Consider the following 25777-nt stretch of genomic DNA (forward strand, 5'->3'; position numbering starts at 1 on the left):
ATATCTGAGGATCCTTAACCCTAGGGTGGGGCGGCTGGCTTAAAAAAACAAAAAGGGCATTTTGATCAAAGAAGTGTTCTTTTGTGACCGAAGGCCCATACTTCTTCCCCAAAGGGATGCCTGATTTTTCTGTGGGTGTGTATCTTTACTTCTCACTTAGCCCAGAAAAGCATACATGGGACCCACATGAAAGGACTGGACTCGTGGAAGTCATTCATTGCCTAAATAGAAGTATTGAAAGGAACGCCTGCAAGGGACCCAGGAGATAAGCCCAAGAGCTGTAGCAGTCCGGGGAGCTGCGGCAGACCTTCAGCGGCCAGAGATTCCTCTCGCAGTGTCCAGGCTCTTACCCACGTTATCCATCGCGACGGTCACAGACTCCCCACGCATGGGAAAGAGGGTCAGGGTGTCCTCGTGCCTCTTTCCGTAGATGAATGAGTGCCCCGTGAAGTGGAGGGTCAGAATGTCATCCTGCATTCCCACGCTGCAGAAGTGCCACTGGACGGTGTCATCAAAGCAGAATCCTAGGGTGGGTATGCTGTCAGGCACATAGCCGTTGATAGCTGAAAGAATAAAATCTGTTAAAGCACCAGGCCTATCCCCACAAGGGCATGTGTCTAGTTATACATGAAATAAATGCCCCAATGATAATTTGGTTGCATCAAAGCAGTGATTATCTGAGATAAGCGTTACCAGGTCTAACACGTGACTGGAAGATCAAACTGACTTCCCACAGCAGGGCCTCTGGGCGCTGAACCTAAAACTGCAGCACATGCCTGAGCCGTGGCTCCGGGAATTCCTTCGTTTCTGAACTTCTTACTGTGCACTTTCCGAAGCTCCTGGCTCGCACACGCGCTTACCCTCTTGGTTTGATTTGACAGCCCAGTTTTGGATTACTTACCTTGTTTCTGGCCTGCCCATAAAGAGGATTCATCTTGCACGCAGTGTAAATTCCCAGCTACCACCCACCAAGGCCTGTAGCCCCTTCTCTCGCCACCCCCGCCCCTCCTTCTGTTCCTCTGCCCAAAGCAGGCACGTGGGCACGAGCGCACACACACACAGAGCAGGAAACCAAGAAGACTTGTGAGGATAACAAGCTTCTGGCCTCTTGCTGTCAAAAGGTTGTCTAATGTCACCCAGTGATTTCATCACCAAATGCCTGGATGGAAGCAAGATCAAGAGGTGAGTGGATTCTAATCCACGTCTCTGCCCACCTCCAGGCACAGCCATGCGTCAACCGCGGAACGAGGAGTCCATGACTTACTGCTCATGACGTTCGATTCATAAAACTTAGGGTCCTCCCGGTTCACCTTGTCGGGGCTTTCACAAAACTTGTTGATATTCTCCTCAATGTACCAGCTCCTGTTCTCATCGAACACGGCAAACACGGCCTGCTGCTCCCTGTCTGCTGCCCTCTGCGGGGTAAAAGCGCGTGTTCAGTGAGTCACCGGCCAGCCCAGTACCTGCAACCCTGAGCTCTTCTCGGAAACCGAAGGGGCACAGCCGTTGGGACCCCTGAAGCCAAAGGCATTATGCGAAAGCAAACAGCCGATCAGAAAATTCAGAGACTGAAATATCCTAACAGAAACATCCCGTTGTATCATGGCAACTGGAATTCTGTTTATCTTGGTGACTCTGCACCTGTCAGCTCCTCTTAGTTGCAGAAGATAAAACAGGAGGTTGCAAGAGGAAAGCTTTATACCTCTCTCCACCTGTTTCCTTTCCCAGCTCAACAAATCAGGGCCTTCCAAATGTCCGTTTCTGATTTTTCTAGGCATATATGTATTTCATGTGCCTGGGGATGATACTTTTTTTAATTCTAACTCAGCCTAATTGCCTGTGAATTTTAAGTTAGTAATATGAGACTAGTCAGTGAACATTAAGTCAGAAGATCCATATTTTGTTCACATTCTTCTGGATAATTTAGTCTCACTAGAGATGAACCATTGTCTAGGTCCAATTTCATTAGCAGCAATGTCTCCAGTATCTCTGTCTCACCTCTCTAACGCAGACATCTAAAAATAACAAGGGTTGGTACAGCTTTACACTTTTACCAGGTGTATCTCACTGAACCCCAAATAACCCTGTAAAATTTTCAGGATGGTTTTTACTCATTTGATAAATGGAAGAAATTAAGAGAGGCTAAGCGACTTGCTTATCCCACAGCCAATACCAACAGACCCGGAATTGGAAACTATAACAAAATACAGTGTCCCACTGTAGGCTGCACTTCTGCAGTGAGAGTCCACATGAAAATAAACAAGACAAAAAAGTAAGCAAAGCAATAAACATTACCACATTCACATCAAAGAGGACTACTTCGTGTTTTCTGTTCTCGAAAATCACCCAATTATGTAGCAAGGAGATCTAATCTGTTGCAGCCAGAAGGAATTCCTGGCATTTCTGAAAGTTTATGTCCAGGACAAAATACCTGGATGCCGCGCTTGTCCAGGGATCTGCTCTTACAAATTAGAAGTAGCCCGATGAGCCCAGCAGCGACGTCCCTGCTGATGTCCACGTTACTGTAGTACGGTCTCGTTAGGCACTGGGCATCGTTTTCTGTGGGCTCATCAGACTCGAGAATGTTCCACTTGTAAGTGTATGTTTCCCCTGGTTGAACTGCTTTGATCATGGTGTTACTGCCTGAAAGAAATTATAGTCAGGACTGTTTTCGTTTTCAAAATTATTTTATGAAAATGAATAAATGAATGAATAAATAATGTAATTGAGCTCTCATTACAGCCAATTAATATTGGGAACGGAATATTCTTTTTAGATGAAGTTCTACTTCCTAGAACCCTGGATAGCATGTCAGCAGTCATCACATGCTGCTCCACTAGAGGCCGCTATGGCACTAACCGGACACCATGTTTGGGAACCACCACCACCACGGTAAACAAAACCCTCGAGTGAGCAGGGTTTGGCTGTGACGTTTAGGGTACCACGACCTGACCGCACGGTTATACTAGGCAACGAGGGCAGCAGAGAAATATGGTAGCCTCTCAGAGGTCAGTAGTTTCAACAGAAGTGAAAGGGTCAAACCTGAGGTGGAGGAAGAGTTGACTTCATCTTCAAAAGGAGAGAAGGTCACTCCGTGGGGGTAAATGCTGTAGGGGCGGCTGGCCATGTTTTTGAACACAATCTACAAAGTGAACTCAAGTTCATTATTTCAGGATTTAAGGTGGATCGTGAGAATTAATAGAGGATGCTAACTTTGCACATTTGCTTGTTGGATGGTGTGTGTGTGTGTGTGTGTGTGTCTGTGTGTAAACTACTTATGTTTATCTGGGCAACAACCTCTGCCATTACTTGAAAGAAGCATTTGAGAGTTTCACTCCCATAGTAAGGTGGAAAATGGAAAGAGCAGTCTGACCTTAGAAGTGACATTTTCCTCACAGTGTATCACCCTCTCCAAGCTGGTCCCCACCCCCCTTGCCCTCTCCTTTCAGCTTGGACCGCCCCTGCCTTCACATCTGCTCCTTCTCGCTAGACCATGACCCCCTTGTCCAGCCTGCCAGAGCTCCGCGAACCGCTGTCCTGGCAGCCATCTTCTTGAGGTGAGGTGTACTGATACTCGCCAAGAGCACCTGAAGGATTCAGCAATGGGGGAAGGGACAGAGGAACAGAGAGGCTGCTCTCTGTCCTTTTCCTCTTAAATGAACAGAATTGGCCTTGTCTGCAGCTATCCCCTTAGTTCACCCCCATGCAGAGCTGAAGGGAGGAGCATTACTCCTACATCATTCCTGTGAGTTATTCTCCTCCAGCTTCAAAAGAGCCTTAATCTTCTGCCTGGTTGGTTGCCAGAGCACTGGGATTACCACCCTTCATCTGTAGATTAACTGCGTTCTAGAATCTTGCCGAGGATTGGAACCTTCAATTCTCTGCTTCCCAGTTCATATAAAAAGCTTGATGATGTGCCGTAACATTTAAGGAAAACTGTCTGAAGAACACTCGGTGCTCTTTATACATATTGAAATTTACCTCCATCAGAGACTAGTCTTCAGCGAACTACATACCTACATCACAGCGAAGAATTGTTTTTGCTCAGCGGTGTTTACTGTGATGTTCTCAGCTCTAATGAGAAATATTGTTTTAAAGGACTATGCAACTTTTTAATTGGTTGTACCAATTGTAGGCATTTTATCAAGGGTTCCATCCACTGCATCACACAGGATCCTCTTTTCAAGGATCTGTGGGAGAAATTCTCCTCTGGTCTCTCTGCTTCTTTTGTGACTACTCTCGTTCTTGTCCTGACGTATTTCCCTTCTTGCTTTGGCTGCTAGAGAGTTCAGGACAAAATTTGCAGACAGCCTTATAGGAGCAAGTGGTAGGTGTGTCATTATCCTAATCCTTGCTTTTATTTTCTTTGTCCCTATATTATCCACCCCAATTATACTGACTCTTTGTTCCATTCCTTTATAATTTAAAAAACTGCCTCAGATTCTTTGTATTATGAGGTAGGCTATAAATAAGTACAAATACTAAATAAGGATTACAAGCTGCATTTGATTTAAAACTTATACGGACACATGTTTCTTTTAAAATCACCAGTATTTACAAGCTGTGTTTCACTATTTAATTTCTTCCACACAGTTCTATGTTTTTGTTACTTACTTTGAGCGTGTCTCTGACCTGGGCTCTGATAATAGGGCCCAGGATCCCATCTTCTCGGATGGTGGCGTCCTCTAGGCGTTTGGTGAAGGACTCATCTTGGTACTGTTTGTACACAACCTTCTTATAATGTTTTCCAATTTGGTTTGAGAAGTTATCCAAATGCAGAGATCTGTATTTTCTTAAGTGAAATAAAGTTTAAAAAAAAATTAAACTGTTTTCTCAACTAGAGACCCCGTAGGATGGGAAACCCTTGTGCTTAGAAGTTCTGCTCTTAGATTAGCTGAAAATCTAAGCATTTTCTAAAAAGTTCTTAACATGGTTTGCAGAGTCCTGATACCTTCCCTCTAGTTAGAAAACTGGAAACCTGTGATCTGTCTCCTCACCCAGATAAAGTCATAGTCATGGTTAGAAGCAGTGATTTGGGGCTTCCTGTCACTCTGGTCACTGGAGAAGACCTTAGTTAGCTCTGGGGAAAAGTTCTACCTGGATGCAAGGGTAGGACACACTGCATTTTTCTTAAGTCTTTCCTGTCACTTACTTTATGGTACTTTTATTGGGTGTTCGAGATATTTCTCAATCTCTAAAAGCACTTTCCCACTCTAGGAAGCTTTCACTATCTTTACTAGACTTTACTAGACTTTCACTATCTTTACTAGAACTATCTTTTCTAGTTCTTTCTGCATTGCTGATCTATCCCATCTCCCATCCAGCCAGTCCTGGTGCCAACTGAAAATCACCCACCTTTGCCCATCTTCCAGAGCACTGCGATAAATGATTTGGGGGCAGCAACAAAAGCCACTTTTCCCCTTGGTCCTTTTTATTACCTTAGTTTGCAAAAGCAGAAGCTCCATGATAGAATGTATCCATTTCATGCATTTATTTTGCATAATAAAAAGCACTGACTCTTGCCAGAGAGTCCTGAATTCCTATCTCAGTGCTGTCAGTTACTATATAATTTTGAGCAGTTCTTTTTCTCAGTTATTTGTTTTGAATAGCAAATACATTAAGATGATTTTGATTAGTGAAAACTCTCACTCACGTACTACATCCCCTCTACCCCACCTCTCTAGCCCTCCCTGCATTTTCCAAGTATTCACTTGTCTTAATGTGTATCATTCCAGAGAATCTTTCTGTAAATTTGTGAAAATATAACTTGCAAATATATTCTTATCTTCTCACTCCTTTAACACAAGGCAGCTATTTATATACTCTGTGCTACACCTTCACTTTTTTTGCATATTCCCAGCTTTACTGAAGTATAACTGACGAAAAAGAAATTGTATATATTTGAGGTGTGCAATGTGATGCCTTATATATGTCTATATATTGTTACCACTCAAGCTAATGAACATTTGCATCACATCTCACCTAGTTACTATTTTCTTTGTGTGTGTGTGTGTGTGTGTGTGTGGTGAGAAAACTTAAGCTCTACTGCCTTAACGAATTTCAAGTATACAGTTCAGTATTATTCACTATAGTCACCACATTGTATATTAGGTCTCAGCTGGTCCATGTCATTAATCAGCATCCTTTCATTTCAACTTGAAGAACTCTCTTTAGCATTGTTTTGTAAGGCAGGTCTGGTGATTTAACTCCCTCAGCTTTCCTTTGTCTGGGCGAATGTTGCTATCTCTCCATTTCCTAAGGACAGGTTTGCTGAGTATAGTATCATATTTTTGATTGGCAGTTTCTTTTTCTTTCAGCACCCTGAATGTATATAATCTCACACTCTCCTCGCCTCCAAGGTTTCTGCTAAGAAATCTGTTAATAGCCTTATGGAGGTTCCTTTGTCTATGGCAAGTTGCTTATATCTTGTCACTTTCAGAATTCTCTCTCTCTGTCTTTGATTTTTGACAATTTGATTATAATGTGTCTTGGGGTAATCTTTGGGTTGATCATGCTTTGGGTAACTCTTTTGAGCTTCATGAATCTGTATATTCCTATCCCTCACAAGATTTGGGACGTTTTCAGCCATTTTCTTTAAGTAAGCTTTACTGCCCCTTTGTCTCCTTCTTTTCCTTCAGACTCCTACAATGTGTATACTAGTTCTTTTGATGATATCCCATAATTCCTGTAAGCTTTCTTCACTCTTTTTCATTAATTTTTCTTCTTCTTCCTGTAACTGGATAATTTCAAAAGACCTATCTTTGAGTTTGCTGAATCTTTCTTCTGCATTTTTGAGTCTAGTATTAAAGCCCTCTATTGAAATTTTCAGTTCTGTCATTGTATTGTTCAGCTCCAGGATTTCTGTTTGGTTATTTTTTAATGGTTCCTATTTATTAACCTTCTCCTTCTATTCATGCATTGTTTTCCTGACTTTGTTTAATTGCCTATCTGTGTCCTCTTGTACCTCATTGAGCTTCTTTAAGATGATTATTTTTAATTATTTGTCAAGCAATTTGTAGATTTCCAATTTACAGATCTTCAAAGTCCTCAGTCGAGTTTGCAAACGGTGGGCTGGTTACCAGGTGTGTAGATGGGTATGGTCCCCATTTGGTCCTTGGGAGGGCTCTCACCAAGTCACTGGGTAGGTCTCTGCATGGGACTGCAGTTGGGAGGGCGGGAGCTGGCCTACAGGGCCACTGCAAGATCTGCAGTGGGACCAAGCTCTTTAGGCAGGCCTCCAGGGTCATAGACATTTGTGACTCCTCCTGGGTCCCTTATAAAGTGGTGTTGTAGCAGGACCAAGGCCAAGTGGGGCTATAGTTGAGTTAATAAGGGATGAAGCAGTTTCCACGTTTGTAACCAGGTCCACAGCAAACCTATTATACCACCTGAGCACGGACTTGCCTTCTCAAAACAGCCCTCCTTGGTCTTGGCTTTCATTTGGATTTTGCAAGTTCCTACTTGGATTCCAAAGTTCTCACAAAGGCACTTTTGTGTGTGGATAGCTGCCAAATTATTATTGCTGTGGGGTGCACAAGTGGGGGACCTCCTATTCTGCTATCTTGCTCCCTTGACTTTTTAACTTAACAATGTGTGTGGAGAATTTTTTATATTAGTACATAGAGCATATTTGCATCCTTTTAAAAACAGGTACACAGTATTCCATGTGTGGATACACCATTATTTATTAAACTTCTTGGGGATGTTTTGGGTTGTTTCCAATCTCTTGCTGCTACTAACAGTGCAGCAGTGACTCTCCTGTACACATATCGTTTCACCTGTTTCACTTGTGAACAAGCATCACTCTCTAGTAAATTCCTAGGGTGACGTTGCTGGGTCAAAGGGTGTAGGCATTTATAATTTTGATACTTAGTGCCAAATTATCCTCTAGAATGGCTCTTCCTGTTTACTCTTCCACCAGCAAAAGATGTTAGTGCTTGTTTCTCATAGTCTTGCCAACAGATTATGTCGCCTGGACTGTATGTTAGGTGGAAAGTGGTATTTCAGAGACGTTTAATTTGCATTTCTCTTACTGCGAGTGAGCTTGAGTATTTTTCATGTGTTTAAGACCAACTTGAATTTCCAAATTTCTTCATCTCTCTGACCCATTTACTAATCTACAAAATAAATAAGAGCTGTTTCTAACTTCTAGAGTTAAAGTGAAGCCCTCAGAACGGGCTTAGCACAAGACTTCGCAGTAGCAAATACTCAAGTGGTAGCTGCAATTCCTACTACTACCACTACTGTTATTACTATCACTCTTATTATTAGTTCCTGTGGTGAGTTTGGGGTAATTCCAGATTGATTTGAACAAGACCTGAATGGAATCCAAAACATATATTCTCCTGAGAGCTGTCAACTCCTGACATTTCACCCCAGGCCCACAGGCCCCCGTGGAACATGTCTGAACGTTGTGCCGTGGGCAGACCCCGGAACTCACTTGTCCATGTTCGCTGGTATTACAGGTGCGTAGTCCCAGATGACTTCCTCTGCAGCAATGAAGTACTCCCACCTCTTCATGTGCCGCCTCTGCTCGCGAGTGAGTGTCGTAGGCTTCCTGGTTTTCTTGGCGCAGTTTTGAACGTCTATGTTAGCCTGCATCCCAGCTGAGTTAGTACATAAAGAGAGGGAGAGAATTTGAGGGAAGAAATTAAGGCTCATCAAAATGTGTTACTTTTACACAAATTTGTGGAAGGTTTAAATACTAACAGTGCAAGGAGTGCTTGGGCAAGTGTTAGACATTTTGGTTGGGAGCTCTTAGTGCGGTACAGACAGGGTCCAAGAATAAAAGCAAGGGAAAGAGAGGATGGGAAAATACTTGGAAAGTTTCCTTTGTTTCTTCCAGAGAAAGAACATTTGTAATTGCCAGACCCTTCCAAACCTTACGATTTAGGTCTTGTTCATTTCTCATTTTTCCTGTCATCTGTCCCTGTATTTCTAAAATGGAAATAATCCTCGGACACAGTGTATGAAATTGTTAAAAATTAAATAAGTTAATACAAACAGCACTTCACCTCAATAACGTTAATTTTGTATTATTATTAGGTCTCTATCTTCCAGGGATATTGTGATGGTTTCATTACTTCAAATATAATGTTGACTGCTCAGTGCAAAAAGAGAATGAGATGATCCCGTGAAGTCTCTTTCTTAGGTGTTTTGCTCGTACCCATTATTTTGGTAACAGAATGATTTCCTGTAGTAATACCACTTAGTGACATTTTAGTCTCTGTTTACATGAACCCTCCTCCCAACTGCTTTAAAGCAATGATGTATAATAAAACACTTAGTTGTTTTGTTTATGGGGCAACACATAACAACCCGGGCTGACTTTTTTCACCAGCAGAATTCACTGGTGTTCTTTAAAAGCCATGCCTCAGCTGCTTCGATTAGACATTGGATCCATGCAACACACATCCATCGGGCTCCTCTTCGTGCCTCCTCTGTGCTCATCTCATTACAACAGATCATCTCTTCATGTTTCCACTGTTATACTTCCTGTACCTTGGTGCTTCTATAAAGGTACAGATGTTTGTCTTCTTCTATACCCAGGTCTTTCCTTTAGCTACACACTAAGTAACCCCCAAAAGAGTATCTCTATGTATGTATTGGTTTCCTTCTTCCTTTTTCTTTCAAGGAAGTAGAGACCTCCTCAGCTTTTACTTAATTTTTAAAAATCTTTGTCAGTTCCTCTACTTCCTCCATCCCCAGTGAAAGTTCCAAGTCTAAGAGCGGAGAATCTAAATTCTGGTCTCAGGGACCAACGCATGTATGTCTGGAGTGTGGGTGGCTTGAAAAGGCACAGGGGAAGGAGAGAATTGGTGCCCGGGAAGAAAGGATCCTACATTCATAAGCAAGACTGTTGGGAAAGTTTCTTGCCTTGAAGATGTTTTGAGATGAGGGAAGATATGGTCCACTTGCCCTCTGGGCTCATGGTCATGTTTGCAGTAGCAGACGTAGCAGTGACAAGCGTGATGGCCGAGATCTTGTGATGGTTCTGCTCCAGGACCTGGCCATTGAAATGAATGGAGAACAGTTCTGGTCCAGAGCTCATTCCAATCAGATGCCAGCTGACGTGGTCATGGGCACAAACTGTTATATCTGAGAGAGAGGAGGAGATGGGGGTCAAAACAGGCAGCCAGCACTCTGTGATAAAAAGCTTCACTCACCAAGTACATACTGAGCTCCTGCTGGGCATCCATCGGGCACTGTGCATGGTTCTGAGGTTTACACGCTCCCTAAACCTGGTCCCTGCTCTACAAAAGCAGACGTCTAAGTGACGGGCCAACAAGCAGTCACAGCTCACTGCAGTAAGTGGTGCTACAGAGGTGAGAACAGAGCCCAGAGATGGAGGATGGACATTAATTCACAAACTAGCACTGCCAAGGGGTTAGGCCATGTAGGTGACCAACCACCCTGGTTACCAGGGGCTGAGGGTTTCCCAGGATGCAGGACTTTCAGAATCTTGAGAACCACTGAGCTAGGTTATGTTACCTTTCTTATTAAGAGTTGAAATATAGTGAGTATGATCCACTTTCCTAGTGCCCTGGAGAAAATTGCAGGCCCAAAGCTACTGATGGTTCCCCTGTCGTTGGGGGGGGGGGGGGCGGCCCACAGGTTACCTGGCATCGTCCCGTTCACGTAGCCATTGACGGTGTACATCAGGGAGGAGGGTGACCGGCTCCAGCTCTTGCTTTCGTCAAACACAGCAAACATCAGCACATGCTGCTTGGCAAACATCTTCTGAGTCCCGTCCTCTGTGAGGGTGCCTGGGAAGGAAAAGAGTTGTCACCAGCGTCCCAGAGAGGAGACTCTCCTTTGCTGGTCCGAGACAGCAAAGAGTTTCAGGCAAGTAGCCAAGCAGACTGAGACCGACTTTTAAGAAGTTCTTCTTTTAAGAAATAGCATCTTTATCAAGTAGTGATGATTGGAGGAGTCTTCCAATCTTGGTGCCACATGAAATGTTTTCTCTGGGCACCTCCTTGCTTTTTCACAAGAACCCACATGTAATGGACCCACATGCCCCTAGGAATGGGGCTTTAAAGGTAAATGGTAAATTTGATCCGGCACAGAGAGAGAGAAAAAAAAAGCATTTGGTGACTGTCAAGGCTTTAATAAAAATACCCATTGCCCCCAGTGTCAATAGGCCGCTACGTAGGGACTGTAGCTTGGCTGGTAAATGCGTCACGCTCTGAGTTTAGTTCCGCTATCTTGTTTGTACATATCATGGGGCATGAGAGAACTGACTGAGGGCCCAGATCAATCCATTTGTGCATGAGGAAACAATGCAGCTGAAATAAAATGAAAGAAGAGCTTTTTAGAAGTTTTAACTTTTCCGTGCCATCACACTATCTTCTATATCCCAGGCAATGAAAAGATGTATTTGTGTAGTGAATTAATGAATTAGGAATCTATGTAGGAGTGGTATGCACGTATGTGTAGACAAATAATGACTCCATCGCATTATTTCCCACAGTGCAGTTTGTTGTGGCCATTTGTTTGTTTTACTGAGAGATGAGCTGAATTCTTCTGGCATAAAATGAGAGTCCGAGCTTGTTCCTAAGAAGCCCAGCCTATGAAATTTCTTAAGTCAGCTGAGTGTGTTTGAAAGCTGCCACCCAAAGTGTTCAGCTCTTCCCTAAGAAAGTGAGCGAGAGTTCTGCGTGTTTGTGGACAAAATTAGCAACGCAAACCTCAGAAATGTTACTGAGAATTCTTTCCAAGTCCCTTCCGCAGAGTGCAGTGCACACATTCAGAAGCACTTGCCGTGAGGTGAGCCTCACGCATCACACAGGCATGACATCAGAACATGCTTTCAGACAGGGATTCCTGTACTTGGGAGCCGCTCCAGGGCCGCGACGAAGGAGGGGTTGCAAGAAACAGGATTCCAAGCCCTCAGTGCCCGTGTCCAGCAGCAGTCTGGTCTCCGCACCCTTCTCCCTCTGCTTGATTTACAGAAGGTTCCAGGGTTCTCCCAGGCCTCCCTGCGTTCTAGTACTCCTTAGAACCCCAGCATCTTGGCTGTAGTTGATTTTTTTTTTTTTTTTTTACCTTTCTTACAAATGAGCAGAGGTCCAATCAGCCCAGAGTTGAAGTCCTGTATCAGATTTTCATAGGAGTAATAGATATATGTGAGGCACGGCGGGTCGTCAGGGGTGGGCCCGCTGTCCTCACTGATATGCCACTCGTAGGTGTGCTCATGGCCTGGAGCGACAGCGTCATCCATCTTCTCCGCAGGGCATGTGTGGTCAGGGTAGGAAGCACCTGGAGAAGGAAAAGCCATGAAGACGTCTGGACAGTGGGCGAGCAGCGCCCGCCGTTTCATACTCTCCAGGGGAACATGAGTTCTCCATAGAGATACCTCTGCCTTTCCGAGTGAACCTCCGTTATTTGGAAAGATTCCTATATGTCCCCTTCTACGTCTACATAATTATAAAGGCCTGCAGTCCATGGTGATTTGAAGTGAATAAGAAACGTTACGAGTGCATTATTTAAGGTTTCGCAAGTTAATTTTCTAGGGTCTCTAAGTAACTATTATTTCAATATAATCAGTGACTTGAATCACTTTTGATCAGTAAATCGTCTCAGATTATGACAGTGGGTTATATATTCTCTGCGGTCCTTGACAAGACATCTTATATTTAACCACCTATTAGCATGGGCCATGACTATGCTCAGAGCTGTTTACATATTGTTTTGTTTTGATCTGTAAGTACTTCAAATCTCCTTTCCAACTGCCGCCACCCTCAGCCCTGTTTTATTGCTTTATCATGTCTCCACCACCTGACTATCCCAACTCTTTCCCCAGAGGCTTAGAAACTAGCTTCTATATACAGTCTAGTTGTCTAGTGAGTGTGAAATTGCCTACCCTCTGAAGCTGAGATGTCTTATTTCCGTCCTTTGTGTTCCCAAACACCCACCATTAACACTTGTATGTACACTCATCGTTTTCTGCTAGTGGAAGAGGGGGAGGATGTAGAAATTGGTCTTCCGTATTGAAGAGAGGGAACTGACATTCCGAAGAGTTTTAAAAAGTGCAGAGGATTGGGTGGGGCTTTCAACAGCGAAAGGAAGAAGTGGCCAGTGATGGAGCAAGCGAGGTCAGGAAGGGGGAGGTCAGTGTCATAGATGGCCACGTAGGATGGGCAGCTTCCCCTGTCTGGGGCATGTCTCATTTAACTGGGTGAAAGTTACACCATCATCAGCTGGTGCCAGAATTTCTCTTTGGGATACAACTATCTTTATTTGGTACAACAGCTTGGTAAGTTCCTTGCGGTGAAGGTGAGACCATCAGAGCAGAATGTGGATACAGGCAGACAATAAGGATCAAAAAAAAAGAAGCTAAAATGTTTTACGTGATGGGGCAAAAGGCAGTGGAAAGTATTCTTACTGAAGTAACTACTTTTTGAAACCAGAAATGCTTAAATTTTGTCCTTCCCCTCCCTTTTCCCTTTTCTTCTCATTATTCCAATCTCTCTATAAATATATACATAGATATAGATACAGCTAGATATAGATATAATTGTCCCCCCTTCCTTTGACCATCTTTATTGAGGTATAAATTACATACAATAAAGTCCACCAAATTTTAAGTGTACTATTTGGTGAGATTCGACAAAAGTATCCAGACCTATAGCTACCATCACAGGCAAGGTACAGAACAGCTCTATCCATCACTCCCAAACTTCTGTCACTTGTCCTACTCATGGTCAATACCTTCCCACCCTCTAGGCCCAGACAGCCACAGATCTGCTTTCTGTCACTATATTTTGTTTTCTTATAATGCCATAAAAATGGAATAATGCATTCAATAGCCCCTTGTATCTGATTAGTTTTAGTAAGGTATATCTTGTTTTATCCTTTACTTTTTAGCTATCTTGCCTGTGATTGAAAGTGGACTTCTTGAGTTCAGCACACAGCTGGGTGTTGCTTTTTTTATCCAATCTTACAATCTCTTTCTTGGTTATAGTGTCCTTCCCATTCGCTCTTCATTTTATTGCAACGGGTGGGTTTATACCACACTGCTATTGTTTTCTATTTGTCCATGTGGTCTTTGCTTTTTTTCTCTTCTTTCCTGCTTTCTTTTGGATTACTTGAGTATTTTTTATTCCTTTTTTATCTCCACTACTGGCTATTTTCCTTGCTTTGTTTCCCACCCTGTAAACAGAATGAGCCCTTAAAACCCCAGATTTCTTCCCCATGGTCCTGTTTAAAATCCTGACAATGGCTTCTTATTTCCCAAAATCTGTAACAGGAACCACAAGTCCAGGTATGACCTGCCTGTGCTTCTCTCTCCATTCTCATCTTGTGGGACTCTTTCCCTTGTATGTTATGTGACAGTCACTCGAGCCTCTTTAGTTCCCTGGACGCGCCAGTTCCAGCCTCCCTTGGGGTCCTTGCCGATACTATTCCCTCTGCCTGGTGCTCTGCCTCCCTTTCTTCCTCTGGATAAATGCGAGCTCATCCTTCAGATGTCACCTGAATGCAAGCTTATCACAGTTTATAATTAAGTACATGTGATGTTATATGATTCAGTTCTTCTTGTCCTACTCGATAAGAATGATTTGCACCCTGCACACAATCTTAGCATCTCTGGTGCTTTTCACAGTACCTGGCACGTGGAAGATGCTCAGGGAATGTTTACGGAAACCTTAGGATGTGAGGTCCTGTGGGCTAGAACCACGGTCTCAAGTCTTAGCTCATGGGTGTGTTTTGTTAGCATTTCCTGATATTAAAACAGACTAAATTCCAACAATAATACTACGGAGATAGCATATAAGAGTCTGGATTGCTGGTTCCTCTTAAAAAAACAAACAAACCCTGGAGATCTGGTGATACTGGACCAAACTCTTGCATAGAATTTGGCTGGACCTGAGTCCTCACACTCCTTCAGATAGGACACTGGCTCCCTGATCACCAGTCCCTATGGACTTATTTTGTGCTTGAATTGCCCTCCTGGATACTATATGTATCTGAGTTTGTGACCCTTGTGCTAGTAAAAGGCGTAACATGGGATTCTGTTGTATCTTTTTCCCAAAAGATAGTTTGATATTGATCACCAATGTTCACCATAGGCCGAACTTTCACTCTGTTGATAAAAAAGGATTTGAGTGTTAAAATTATCAGGAGCTCAAAAATGTTAAAAGCTTCAGTAACCTCCTGTGAGTAATACTGTTCCAGTCTAAATAAAAAGAAAAAAGCGTTTATGAAGAAGAGCCTCTGCTACTAAACAGGAAGGATTAGCTCCGTAAAGCTGCCACACAGCGCAGACAGGAGTGATACGGAGAGCTGGCCTCAGGCCCGACCTTGTCTATTGAGTGGAACTCGGGTGGCAAGTTGCTGACCAGGTCTGTCTCAAATTGAGCAAGCCGGCCCGCAGTCAATGCTTCATGCTTTGTGGCCTTGAAAAGTTAAAAAATGATGTTTCTGAACATGACGCTTGCACTGTTCCAACTGTTAACACAGCACAGGGGATCCCTGTCATAGAAAACAGCGTCCTTCCATTGCCTTCACAAACGCTCAACAGGACAAGACGTAATATTGTTTGTAGGGTGAGAGAGCACTTTGAACTGCTTCCTCTCTTTCTTTGGGTACGTGTGTGCCCATCCTTCAGGTGTCAGCTTAAATGTCAGCTGACTCATTGCCTGATCTCTGATTCTATGTATAACCCAGTATAGGTATGTGTATGTATGCATATCATCCATACGATATATAGGTATAGATCGTATACCTACAGCATTATATACGTACAGGATTCATCACAGTGTTAATCAAATATTTGTGAGACTGTGTGATTAATGATACTTTCTCCTGTTACACTGTGGGAGAAAGCACGTGAGTTTTGGGGTCAGAACTGACATTTCTTGGTTGTATTACTTGCTAAGTGTGTGAATTTGGGGAAGTTTCTTAACCCCCTTTTTGCCTCAGTTTTCTCATTCATAACTTACCATAATCCCTTTTCTAGCAATAATAATCAGTTCTGATGAGTCATGAGGACCAGGAAATAAACGCAGTGTCTGGCCCCTAACCAGTGCTTGTGGCAACCTGTTATTTCCTTTCCCAGCCATTTTACAATTCATGCAGCCTCTGTCCTTACATCTTACTTCTGAGAAGATGTATCTAAAGTGTTCTTGAGTTCTCTGCACACATGTGAGAGAGACTGAGGTGGTGCTCTATTCTAAGGGTGGTAAAAACTGGTAATAAGATTAAGTAACAGCTCACAATCACCAGTGAAATTAATAAATTTCAGAGCAAGGGGAAAATGACATGTAGTGCCTACTTTCTAATCCAGCCCTAGTCCCTCAGTTTGGTTCAGTCACCATCATCATCACTACTATCACCACCATCACCACCACCATCACCATCATCTAAGTTCCAGGCTCTGTGCTAGGTGCCAGGGCACAAATGTAGAGAAGGCAGCCCGAGACCCTGGGGGGCTCACAGCCCAGTTAACAGTAGGGTACCGGCTGGTGCCCTAATTGTGATGGATTTCACCACTAGATTTCTTCTAGCGCCACTTCAGTGGGGGCACCACAATTAGACACATTATCCATCTGTAAGGAGAACCAACCAATATAAATATCTAAGAATCACCTAGCAGGCTATAACACGTGCTAGATAGAGCAGTGTGACTGATTTCCTGATGATATCAGCCTTCTTTTTAAATGGTCACGGTTTCATATCCAGGCTTATTTGAATGCATAGTGGTTTTTAAATGTCCACCTAGTTGACCAAAGTAAATTCCCGTGAATTTCACATTTGTGTGTTAAATATAAGATAAACTCCACATGATTGAATGAATGATTTTCATCAATCTACAAAAGGTGAATTATGGGTGTCTTGAAACAAATAGGTAACCATATAGATTTGTACAAGGGGCTAGATCCTGTAATTTTACCGAGTGAAGATTACTAATAAGATAGTGTGGGGATAATTTTATCAATGCTTTTTTTCTTTTCACTTCAAACTATTTTATTTTACCTTTAGAATAAAATAGGCATGTTGTATCTTTGATTTTGCAACCTACGTAATATGAGGCATGAGCTATAAACAGCTGATATTGAGGGGAAGCATTTATGAAATGCAGTTTTGGTAAATCTAACTTTGACTTTGGAATCATAATCGGTTAAACCTCTTAACTAAAAAGAGGAGAAACGGACCGGAAAGACGACTGGGCTGGAGCACAAAAAGCCCTTGTTCGGTCAGTTCTTTACAGGAAGGTAGCCCTTCATTTTGTATTTCTTCAGTTCCCTTCACTTCCTGCCCAGTCCATAGTCAGCTTTGTAATTTGTTTACTCTTGTCTTGATGAACTAATTATTTGCCAAAAGGCTGTCAGTAGATTTCTTTGTTTGTTTGTTTTTCAAATGTAAAATCTTGCTGACCAGCTTTGGGAAAGTGGAATTCCATAAAGAGCCACTTCGGTCAACCGTTTGGGTATTCCTTCGTGAAATCCTCCCTTGTTACTTCTTTTTTTGAACAGCTCTTTTCCTCTCCATTTAATAAACTCAAGGAATGCTTCAGTGCGCATTTAAAGATTGAGAACATTCTTTTAGACACCATGACTTAGGTGATAGACAAATTAGAGTGTTGATGTTTTATCAAGCACTTGGTGCCATTGCCTGGGGCATACAAGTTCCTTTTGCAGGGGAGTCTGCGTTTTTGAGATGAATGAGAATTATTATATGAGCCATTATAGTTTGTTCCAGGTAGTGATCATATACTCAAAGAACTTTCTCTGTAAGGCCAAAGTACTCAAATGAAAAGTGGAAAATGCAATTGCCTACATTATGTCAATCATTGGAATGCTTGTGGGGAAAACGTAGGAGACTAAGTTTTCATATAGAGAATTTGGCAATACTTAGATGCCAAGAACAATCGCTGGTGGAAGCTTTACTTCTTAATTTTATATTCGGACAGTTGGCTTACCAGCACACTGCTGAGCGTTCTAGAACTCATTTTGTGGTCTAGTACTTATAACACAACTCACACACTTAAAATAGGAGAATATAAATCAAACCAAAGGACAATATTAAGATTCACTCTGAAACAAATGTTTGAAGGTAACTGTGCAAAGAACTGCAAAGATCTTAATGGACAACAAGATTTGCTTGAAGGTTCAGCATTACGGTCTGTCAGTGCATGTTAGTTACAGAGTTTCTGAAATTTGAGCCTCAAATCAAAACTTTTAGTGATCACGAGTTTTAGAATGATTAGGTACAGTTGTGGGTACAGCTTAAACATCCTCCTATGAAATCCATTTCTAAAGGAAATGTTCTTGTAACAGTTTTAGAAATCACCATTTGTCCGTCCTGTCAAAAGGGTCACTCATCGCTGCCCTCTGGGCCACTGATTATTCTCTCAGGCACACCTGGGGAGGGGTGCCTCTGGGAGCAGTCGGGAAACACCAACCTATAATTTGGCGTTTGTGTCAGATGCCGCCAATTTATGGAGGAAAGGCCAGCGTGAGACTTCCATGCTGAGTACAGTGACGCCTTTCCTGGCCAGCCTTCCACCCATCTCCTAACCATAGCATAGCCAAAACTTCAAAAAGCAACAAGCCTCATGGGTAACGTCAGTTAGAGAATTATGTGCAAAACCCACGAATGAAAGCTCAGTGTCTTTCCCTGTAAATAATACCATGGACAGCTCATAGGTTTTCATTTAGAGTCTGTTTACTCTTAGACTATATACGGTTTTCACATTTGTGGATATCTGTAAAATCTCACAGAATGGTTTAGAAAGGAATTAGAATTTTGCTTTTCATCCTATATTTTAAAAGGGTCTGGGAAGTATAACATTTAGAAAAAAATATACCCAGAGTGATTAAAAGAAAATATCTTAGACACTTAAAGAAGTAAACCTCAAACTACCTGGAAAATATAATTATTCAAAATGACTCGTTCTGGCTGGCCCGGTGGCTCAGGTGGTTAGAGCTCCATGCTCCTAACTCCGAAGGCTGCCGGTTCAATTCCCACATGGGCCAGTGGGCTCTCAACCACAAGGTTGCCAGTTTAATTCCTTGAGTCCTGCAAGGGATGGTGGGCAGCGCCCCCTGCAACTAAGATTGAACACAGCACCGTGAGCTGAGCTGCCGCTGAGCTCCCGGATGGCTCAGTTGGTTGGAGCGCATCCTCTCAACCACAAGGTTGCTGGTTCGACTCCCGCAAGGGATGGTGGGCTGCGCCCCCTTGCAACTAGTAACGGCAACTGGACCTGGAGCTGAGCTGCGCCCTCCACAACTAAGACTGAAAGGACAACAACTTGAAGCTGAATGGCACCCTCCAAAGCTAAGATCGAAAGGACAACAACTTGACTTGGAGCAAAGTACTGGAAATACACACTGTTCCCCAATAAAGTCCTGTTCCCCTTCCCCAACAAAATCTTTAAAAAAAAAAAAAATGACTCGTTCCTTATGTGCTATGGATAACTGAGGTTTTCTGTGCAAGTTTACTTCATTCTGGCATCTGAATTCTACAGGAGAGTTTTATTTCATTCGAGAAGAAATAAAATGACAAGCACTACCCAAGGTCTAGGCTTTCATTCAATCTAAGCTTCTAAGAAATAAAATTCAGCGCCTTCATTAAATAGCCATGAAATAACCATAGCAACAACACCTCTCATTGTTGTGTGCCGACTTTACATATATTATGACTAATCCTTGCAATAGCCTTGGATGGGAAGAACTGTGGTCCCCATTTTACAGATACACAACTGAGTGTTAGTGGTAAAGGAAATTGCCAAAGTGTACATGAGGTTCCAATCCAGGACATTCTGTCTCTAAAGCCAGCATTCTTTCCATGGCTATCTTTTCCTTCTAGCGGGTGAGAGAAGATCCCCAAATCCATGGCGGGGCTCAAGGGTTAACTCCCAGATAAGGAAGATTGCTGTCTCGGTTGGATCATGCACTCGTGGGCAGGGATTGAGTCCTCTCTCCAGCCTGTCCTATTGTCTCCCACCATCCATCTCTCAAATATCTACCTCTGAGGTAAGGAAATCTAGATTCTCATGGTTGCTGGCTCCGCATGTAGTTTGTTTATCTCTACTCCTGAAAAAAAAATTCAAACCGCCGGGGGAGGCTATGCATGAGGCTATGTCAGACCTGAAAGAGATGACGTTTTTTAACGCATCGGGCACAATAAAATGGACAGAAGGCTTGTCTTTTGCCATAAGGGATACTCTTTCTGTATTTACCAGATTTGCGCCTCATTTCCAAGACAGAATTTGACTTTCCCCACCAATCTGTATTTACCTTTCTCCCATTCGTGGAGCTGGGGCAATAATCAGGTGACCAATGGAAGTGGCAGGAGCATTTTAAACAATTGGTCATAAATGATGGCTGGCTGTGGGGGAGTGTGGGGGCAAATAAACAGTAAAGGAAGGGGACTCATGTTACAAGGTTCACTTCCTGAGCAAACAGCCCAGCGTGAGATACAAAGTCCACACCACTTACCTCCTCCCGCAGTGGAAGTGGAGCCTGCATGGGCCACGTTGAGTGGCTCTGGCACTGCGGGGCGGAACTCCTGACCGTCACCCAGAAGGCTCCTACGGGGGTTAAGTGCTGTTCTGTGTCACCATATGATTTTAGGAACATGGGAAAGACTCCTGTGCATGCTACCTCACCCAGAGTTCGGCTATTGGCTCTTTAAGATGCCTGAAATTTTACAGTTAATGCTCCATTGTTTTTCCTCAAGGCAAAGATTAAGTACTAATACAAACACTCCGGCGGAAGGCAGGTCACTGACCTATTATCAGTCATGTATGTCTCAGTCGGAATGAGTGTCACAGTCATTTACACAGGAAACAGTAAATGTAAAAGTCACGTTCTCATCCATAAATTGTCAAATATTACATTATCTGAAACGTTTTTAAACATTTTAATTGAGATATAATTGATATGTAACATTATAATTTGAACACATTTTGATTGAAGAATCACCTTTGCCATCATAGCTCATTTATCAAGTGCTTATTATATGCTAGGCATTGTTCTAAGTTTTTGAGACTGCAAACCTGTATGAGGTAGGTGTGATTGTTATTCCCATTTTACAGATGAGAAAGGTGAAGCACTGAGAGCCTAAGCAGTCACAGTTAGTGAGAGTCTGAGGCAGGGTTTGCCCCAAGCAGTCTAGTTCCAGAAACTGCTCTGTAAACCCCTCTTCTACTCAGTTACTCTCTTCCAAGGTGTGATGGCTGGAACATACGGTAGAAAGAAGATTTGGGAGTCGTGAAAGGTCTAAAGTTATTTTTAAATGTTATTATACCAACATCCATTACAATATGGATACAATTTTCTTATATCAGTTCCTCCCAGAACTCTACTCTGCTTATTGTGCTCTGAAGATCAGTGTAATGGAAATAATCAGAGCAATAGCAACAAAGGCGCTTATTGTCCTGTGGCTCATGTGGTCACTTTCATCCCCATCATCTTCATGGTCCCACTGTCGTCATCACATCACTGTTGCCATCATTCATTGGGGGCTCACCAGGTTCCAGGAGTGATGCTTACGATACTGCCTACATGATCTCATTTAATCTCAAAGCCACCTTATGGACTAGGTATAACGATTCCCACCTTGCGGACGAGAAAACTGAGGCTCAGGGATGCTAGGGTCATAGAACCAGCAATGACACGGCTGGAACTTGAACCTACGTCTGTCTTCAAAGCTTATGTTCTTAACCACTTCACCATGTCCAAAACTGTAATGCTACTTATTAAGTGTCGTCTATGTGCCAGGCTCATCCTATTTCAGATGATGGCTGGAGGTCCAAATCCAGCCACCTCCCTTTTCTTTGCACGTAAGTGTTACTGGGATGCAGCCACGCTCATTCATTTACATATATATCGCCTTTGGCTGCTTTTGTGCTCAAAGGTAGAGTTGAGTAGTTGCAACAGAGATCCCATGGCCCACAAAACCAAAAATAATATTCTTTCTGGTTCTTCACAGAAAAGTTTGCAGACCCTGCCTTAAACCATCTGACAGTGTATGTATGACTATTCTTGTTTTACAGACGAACGTATTAGAATTCAGAGAGATTAGGTAACTTGCCCATCCAACTATTTTTTTTTTATTCCCAACTTTTTATTTTAAAATATTTACATCTACTGAAAAGTTGAAGTATCACGCAATAAACACCTATAAACTCTTTACTTAGATTCACCAGTTAACAGTTTTTCACATTTACTTTTTTCTATATTTAAATATATAACATTTTGTTGAACTAGTTGAAAATAAGTTGCTGATACCATAATACTTTACCCCTAAATATTCTAGTCTGCATCTTCTAAGACATCTCCCCCCAAAAGAATAGAGACATCCCCCTTCATAGTTACAATACCATTATAATACCTAATAAAATTAACAGCTCTATAATATAATCCATACCCAGCCCCTATTCTAATTTCCCAATTGTTTTCAAAATGTCTTGGGTAAATTTTTATTTCATCCAGCTATTAAAGAACAAGAACCTAGTGAAAAACTGAGGTCTAGATGATTCCAGAACTTTTCCATTTCCTCTCTGAAACTTACAAAGGCAACGATTTTTGTAACGATTAGTTGCAGGACACGAGAGTTCTCTGACATGTGGTTAATAATGTGCTTTGTAGTGTTTGCCACTGGCGTTGAGGAGTTGCACGTTACTTGTCAGAGGGATAGGAAACGCCTCTTACCTTCTGAGAATTTACTGTAGTGAATTCCTTGAGGGTGGATGCTTACGGGCTTGTCTGCCATATTTTTAAAGTGGACTTTCATGATGTCTCCAACTTCAGCATATAAAGTAGGCCCAAGAAGTCCTGTGGAAGCAAAGATTTAAAATACGTCAGCATCAACAAAAACAGAGCTGTGAAGCAAAACAAACAAAACAAACAGAAAACACTGTGCGGAAAACCACGGGAGCGATTGCTGTCGTTCCTCCAAGAGCTGAGCTCCACACGCTCATTTTCAATCTAGAAGGTTTTGCCAGCTCATTAACTCTACATTACACGCAGTCAGATAAGGACAGGAAGGTAGAAACACTTGGCTTGGGCCCAAAGCAAATCAGGAGAGTAGGAGAAATTGTTCTGATCACGTCCACCCCTGCTGACCCACTGTCATTCTTTAGAAACTATCCACTGTCGTTGGTCAACAAGAGGATGTTCGGTTTGGATTGTCCAGGGTCCTGGGAGGGAGGGTGACTGGCGACTTGCCATCTCCCTGAGCTGGGAGACCTCGGGGCCCTAAATGAAGTGAGGGAGCACATCACCCAGTTCTCTGTTCCAGAGGCAAGTTCAAAGTCCCTGAGGCAGGAGGGGGCTTGAGGCATCCAAAGGACACTAAGAAAACAGCCTGGGCAGAGTGAGGAGAGATGGGGGTGGGGGTAGGTCACGTCCGGCCCTCCCGTCCGCAGTAAGGACTCTGCATTTTCTTCTAAGAGGAATGGAAAAGCACAGGTGCTTTGCGCAACAAAGAGAGAGGGTCTGACATGTTCTAAGAGTTCACCCTAAAAAACACCCCCAAAAACAAAAAATCCATCCTAGCTGCTGTGCAGGGACAAGAGTGGAAGCCTGAGACGGAGTGGTGTAGACGAGACATGGGCCAGTGAAGAGGTGAGAAGGGTTGGATGCTGGACATGCTGAAGGTAGAGCCAGCAGGGTTTGCTGACAGGTTGGATGTGAGAGTGACAAGTCAAGGATGACCCTGAGGTTTTTGATCTGAGCCACTGGATAAATAATGTTATCAGTTACTTCAGTGGGGAACGCAGCGGGGACAGTGGGGGAAGGGTGCAGAAGCTAAGAGGACAATTTCGCTTCCTGCCTGCCAGGCGCTGTGCCAGGTCCTGGGGCCACAGGGATAAGTCAGACCATCCTTGACCTCAAGGAGCTCCCCAGCTGCTTTGGAGATAGACACATGGGAGGAGCTTCTGCTGAACTACGGGCAAAATGCTACAGGGGCAGAGAAGATGGGGGCCAGGTCTGCCTGAGTGGTTCGGGGAAGTGTTGATATCTGAGTTAGAGTTTTGAAGGATCATATTTTGAATTTCCCAAAGTGTAGCCCTTGGGTTCTCTGCATCAGAATCCCCTGGGACCCAACTGATAGGCTCAGGGACCCCAGCCCCAGTGAACCCAAGTCTCTGCAGATGGAGTTGGGGAACCTGGATTGTTAGCATATGTTCTTGTGTGATGCTGAGGTCCCTTAAAGCTAGAAGACCTGTCAACAAAAGCCCTACTTCAGACAAGTGATGGAACTGATGGCCCCACTTCCAAACCATGCGTAAGCTCTGCCCTGTAAGAATCACAGGTGCAGACGGCAGTTCAGCAGTCATGGAGTTCGTCCGGCATTCCTTGGCAGTAGTGACGATAATTATAATCGTAGGCCTTCCACTTACTGTCCCTCTTAATGTATCTGAGCACTGTAGGTTCTTATATTAATCCCTCCAACAAATCTTTAAGGTAGATATTACGATCCTCATTTTACAGGTGAAGAAGCTGAGCCTCAGAGCATTTGCATGTCTTACCCAGTTTTATAAGCTAATGAAGATGCAGACCCATGGTTTACACTTTAATCTGTCTGATTCTAGATCCTGAGCTTCTCACCACCCCTTTATATTGCACCTTGTGGTCATGCATTTATTCGTTCAACACATACTAACTGGGTGCCCACGGTATCCTAGAGGTCCAAACTGCAGTGGTGAGTGAAACAGACGCTGTCTCTGTGTTTATAAAGCTTCTGAAGAGCAGGGAGGGTGTCTTGCCCAAGGTCAGCCAGTGATTGGGTGGCATGGCTGGGACTGCAACTCAGCTCTGGACTCCTGAACCAAAGCTTTCTCTGCCACTTCCTGCAGGGCAGGTTCAGACCCCCACTTTCCTGGAATAGCCCCAGTGTCAACACCATTTTTGACTCCTGACCACCTCTGATCGGTTGACTGGCCCATCTCCTGGCTGCTCCGCTCAGTCCTGGCTCCGAGGGCAGCTCCGCTGGCCACTCCCACCTGCCCGGGGTGCCCCTGGTCCCAGCAGGCTGCTGCCTGTGCTGGCACAGTGTGCCCTGCAGTGTGCTGCCCTGTTACCTTGCTAGGTTCATTGGCTGCCATCACATGGCTGCAAGTGCCAGATGCCCCGAATAAGTCTTCCAAGTTATCTACCCTAATAAGACCTCCTACTGCAGTGAATATTTGGGGGTATTAGTTAGCCTCCCTTTCTGCTTCTTCAGAATTAAGGCAAAACAAAGGAATGTTTTCATAAATGCAAATCCAATACCTTCATGCATGAAGACTGTTGTTTGAGCTGCTGTTCAGCTCCTCCATCAGCCAGGCATCCTAAGACCTTTCCTACTCTGTCCCCAGGGCCCGGAGCCAAACTGGGGGAAGGCGCAGCCGACGCTGGGTTCCCAGGAGGGTAGCACACCGCGTGTGCCCCATTTCATAGGGGTTTGGAGTTGGGAAGGACTGCAGGGTCAGCTGACCCAGTCCCCTGTGCTGAGGGGAACAATGTGTTACAGAGCACAGGGCGACCCATGGCTGCAGCTTTTTAAAAACTCCTTCAGGGACAAACATTTCATAATTTTCCTTGAAAAGATGCTGAGACTCAAAACTGGCCCTTTGAAAGCCCAAGACAGAATTGGAAATGAGTGCAGCCCGTCCACCTGTCCACACGGCCACCAGCCTCACCAGCTGAGCCCCGCCGCAGTGACGGTGAGGCCCGGCCTCCTGCGGCAAAGACAGGTGGGCACATGGCCTGTTCGGGCTCAGGTACAATCATCCACAGCATTGGAGTGCAGCAGGGAGGTGGGGACGGGCCCGTGACAC

At 43.7% G+C, this 25777-nt stretch overlaps 2 protein-coding genes across 7 annotated transcripts in view; one reads left to right on the forward strand and one right to left on the reverse strand.

The window, feature by feature from the left end:
• Positions 1-25777, forward strand: part of FIRRM (FIGNL1 interacting regulator of recombination and mitosis) — a 236730-nt gene that overhangs the window by 44743 nt on the left and 166210 nt on the right. The gene's annotated exons all lie outside the window — the stretch shown is intronic.
• Positions 1-25777, reverse strand: part of F5 (coagulation factor V) — a 56281-nt gene that overhangs the window by 23825 nt on the left and 6679 nt on the right. For all 3 annotated transcript variants that reach the window (XM_074322450.2, XM_074322452.2, XM_074322451.2), the window contains exons 3-12: positions 22665-22787; positions 12049-12261; positions 10620-10766; positions 9877-10098; positions 8441-8606; positions 4615-4792; positions 3043-3142; positions 2432-2643; positions 1265-1415; positions 351-563 (exon numbers count right to left, since the gene is read on the reverse strand). In XM_074322450.2, the coding sequence (XP_074178551.2) occupies positions 351-563; positions 1265-1415; positions 2432-2643; positions 3043-3142; positions 4615-4792; positions 8441-8606; positions 9877-10098; positions 10620-10766; positions 12049-12261; positions 22665-22787 (1725 nt within the window). The remainder of the gene's footprint in view (positions 1-350; positions 564-1264; positions 1416-2431; positions 2644-3042; positions 3143-4614; positions 4793-8440; positions 8607-9876; positions 10099-10619; positions 10767-12048; positions 12262-22664; positions 22788-25777) is intronic.

Source organism: Rhinolophus sinicus, chromosome 11 (genome assembly GCF_057876585.1).
Source record: "Rhinolophus sinicus isolate RSI-liver-muscle chromosome 11, RSI-T2T, whole genome shotgun sequence".
Taxonomy (NCBI): Eukaryota; Metazoa; Chordata; class Mammalia; order Chiroptera; family Rhinolophidae; genus Rhinolophus; species Rhinolophus sinicus.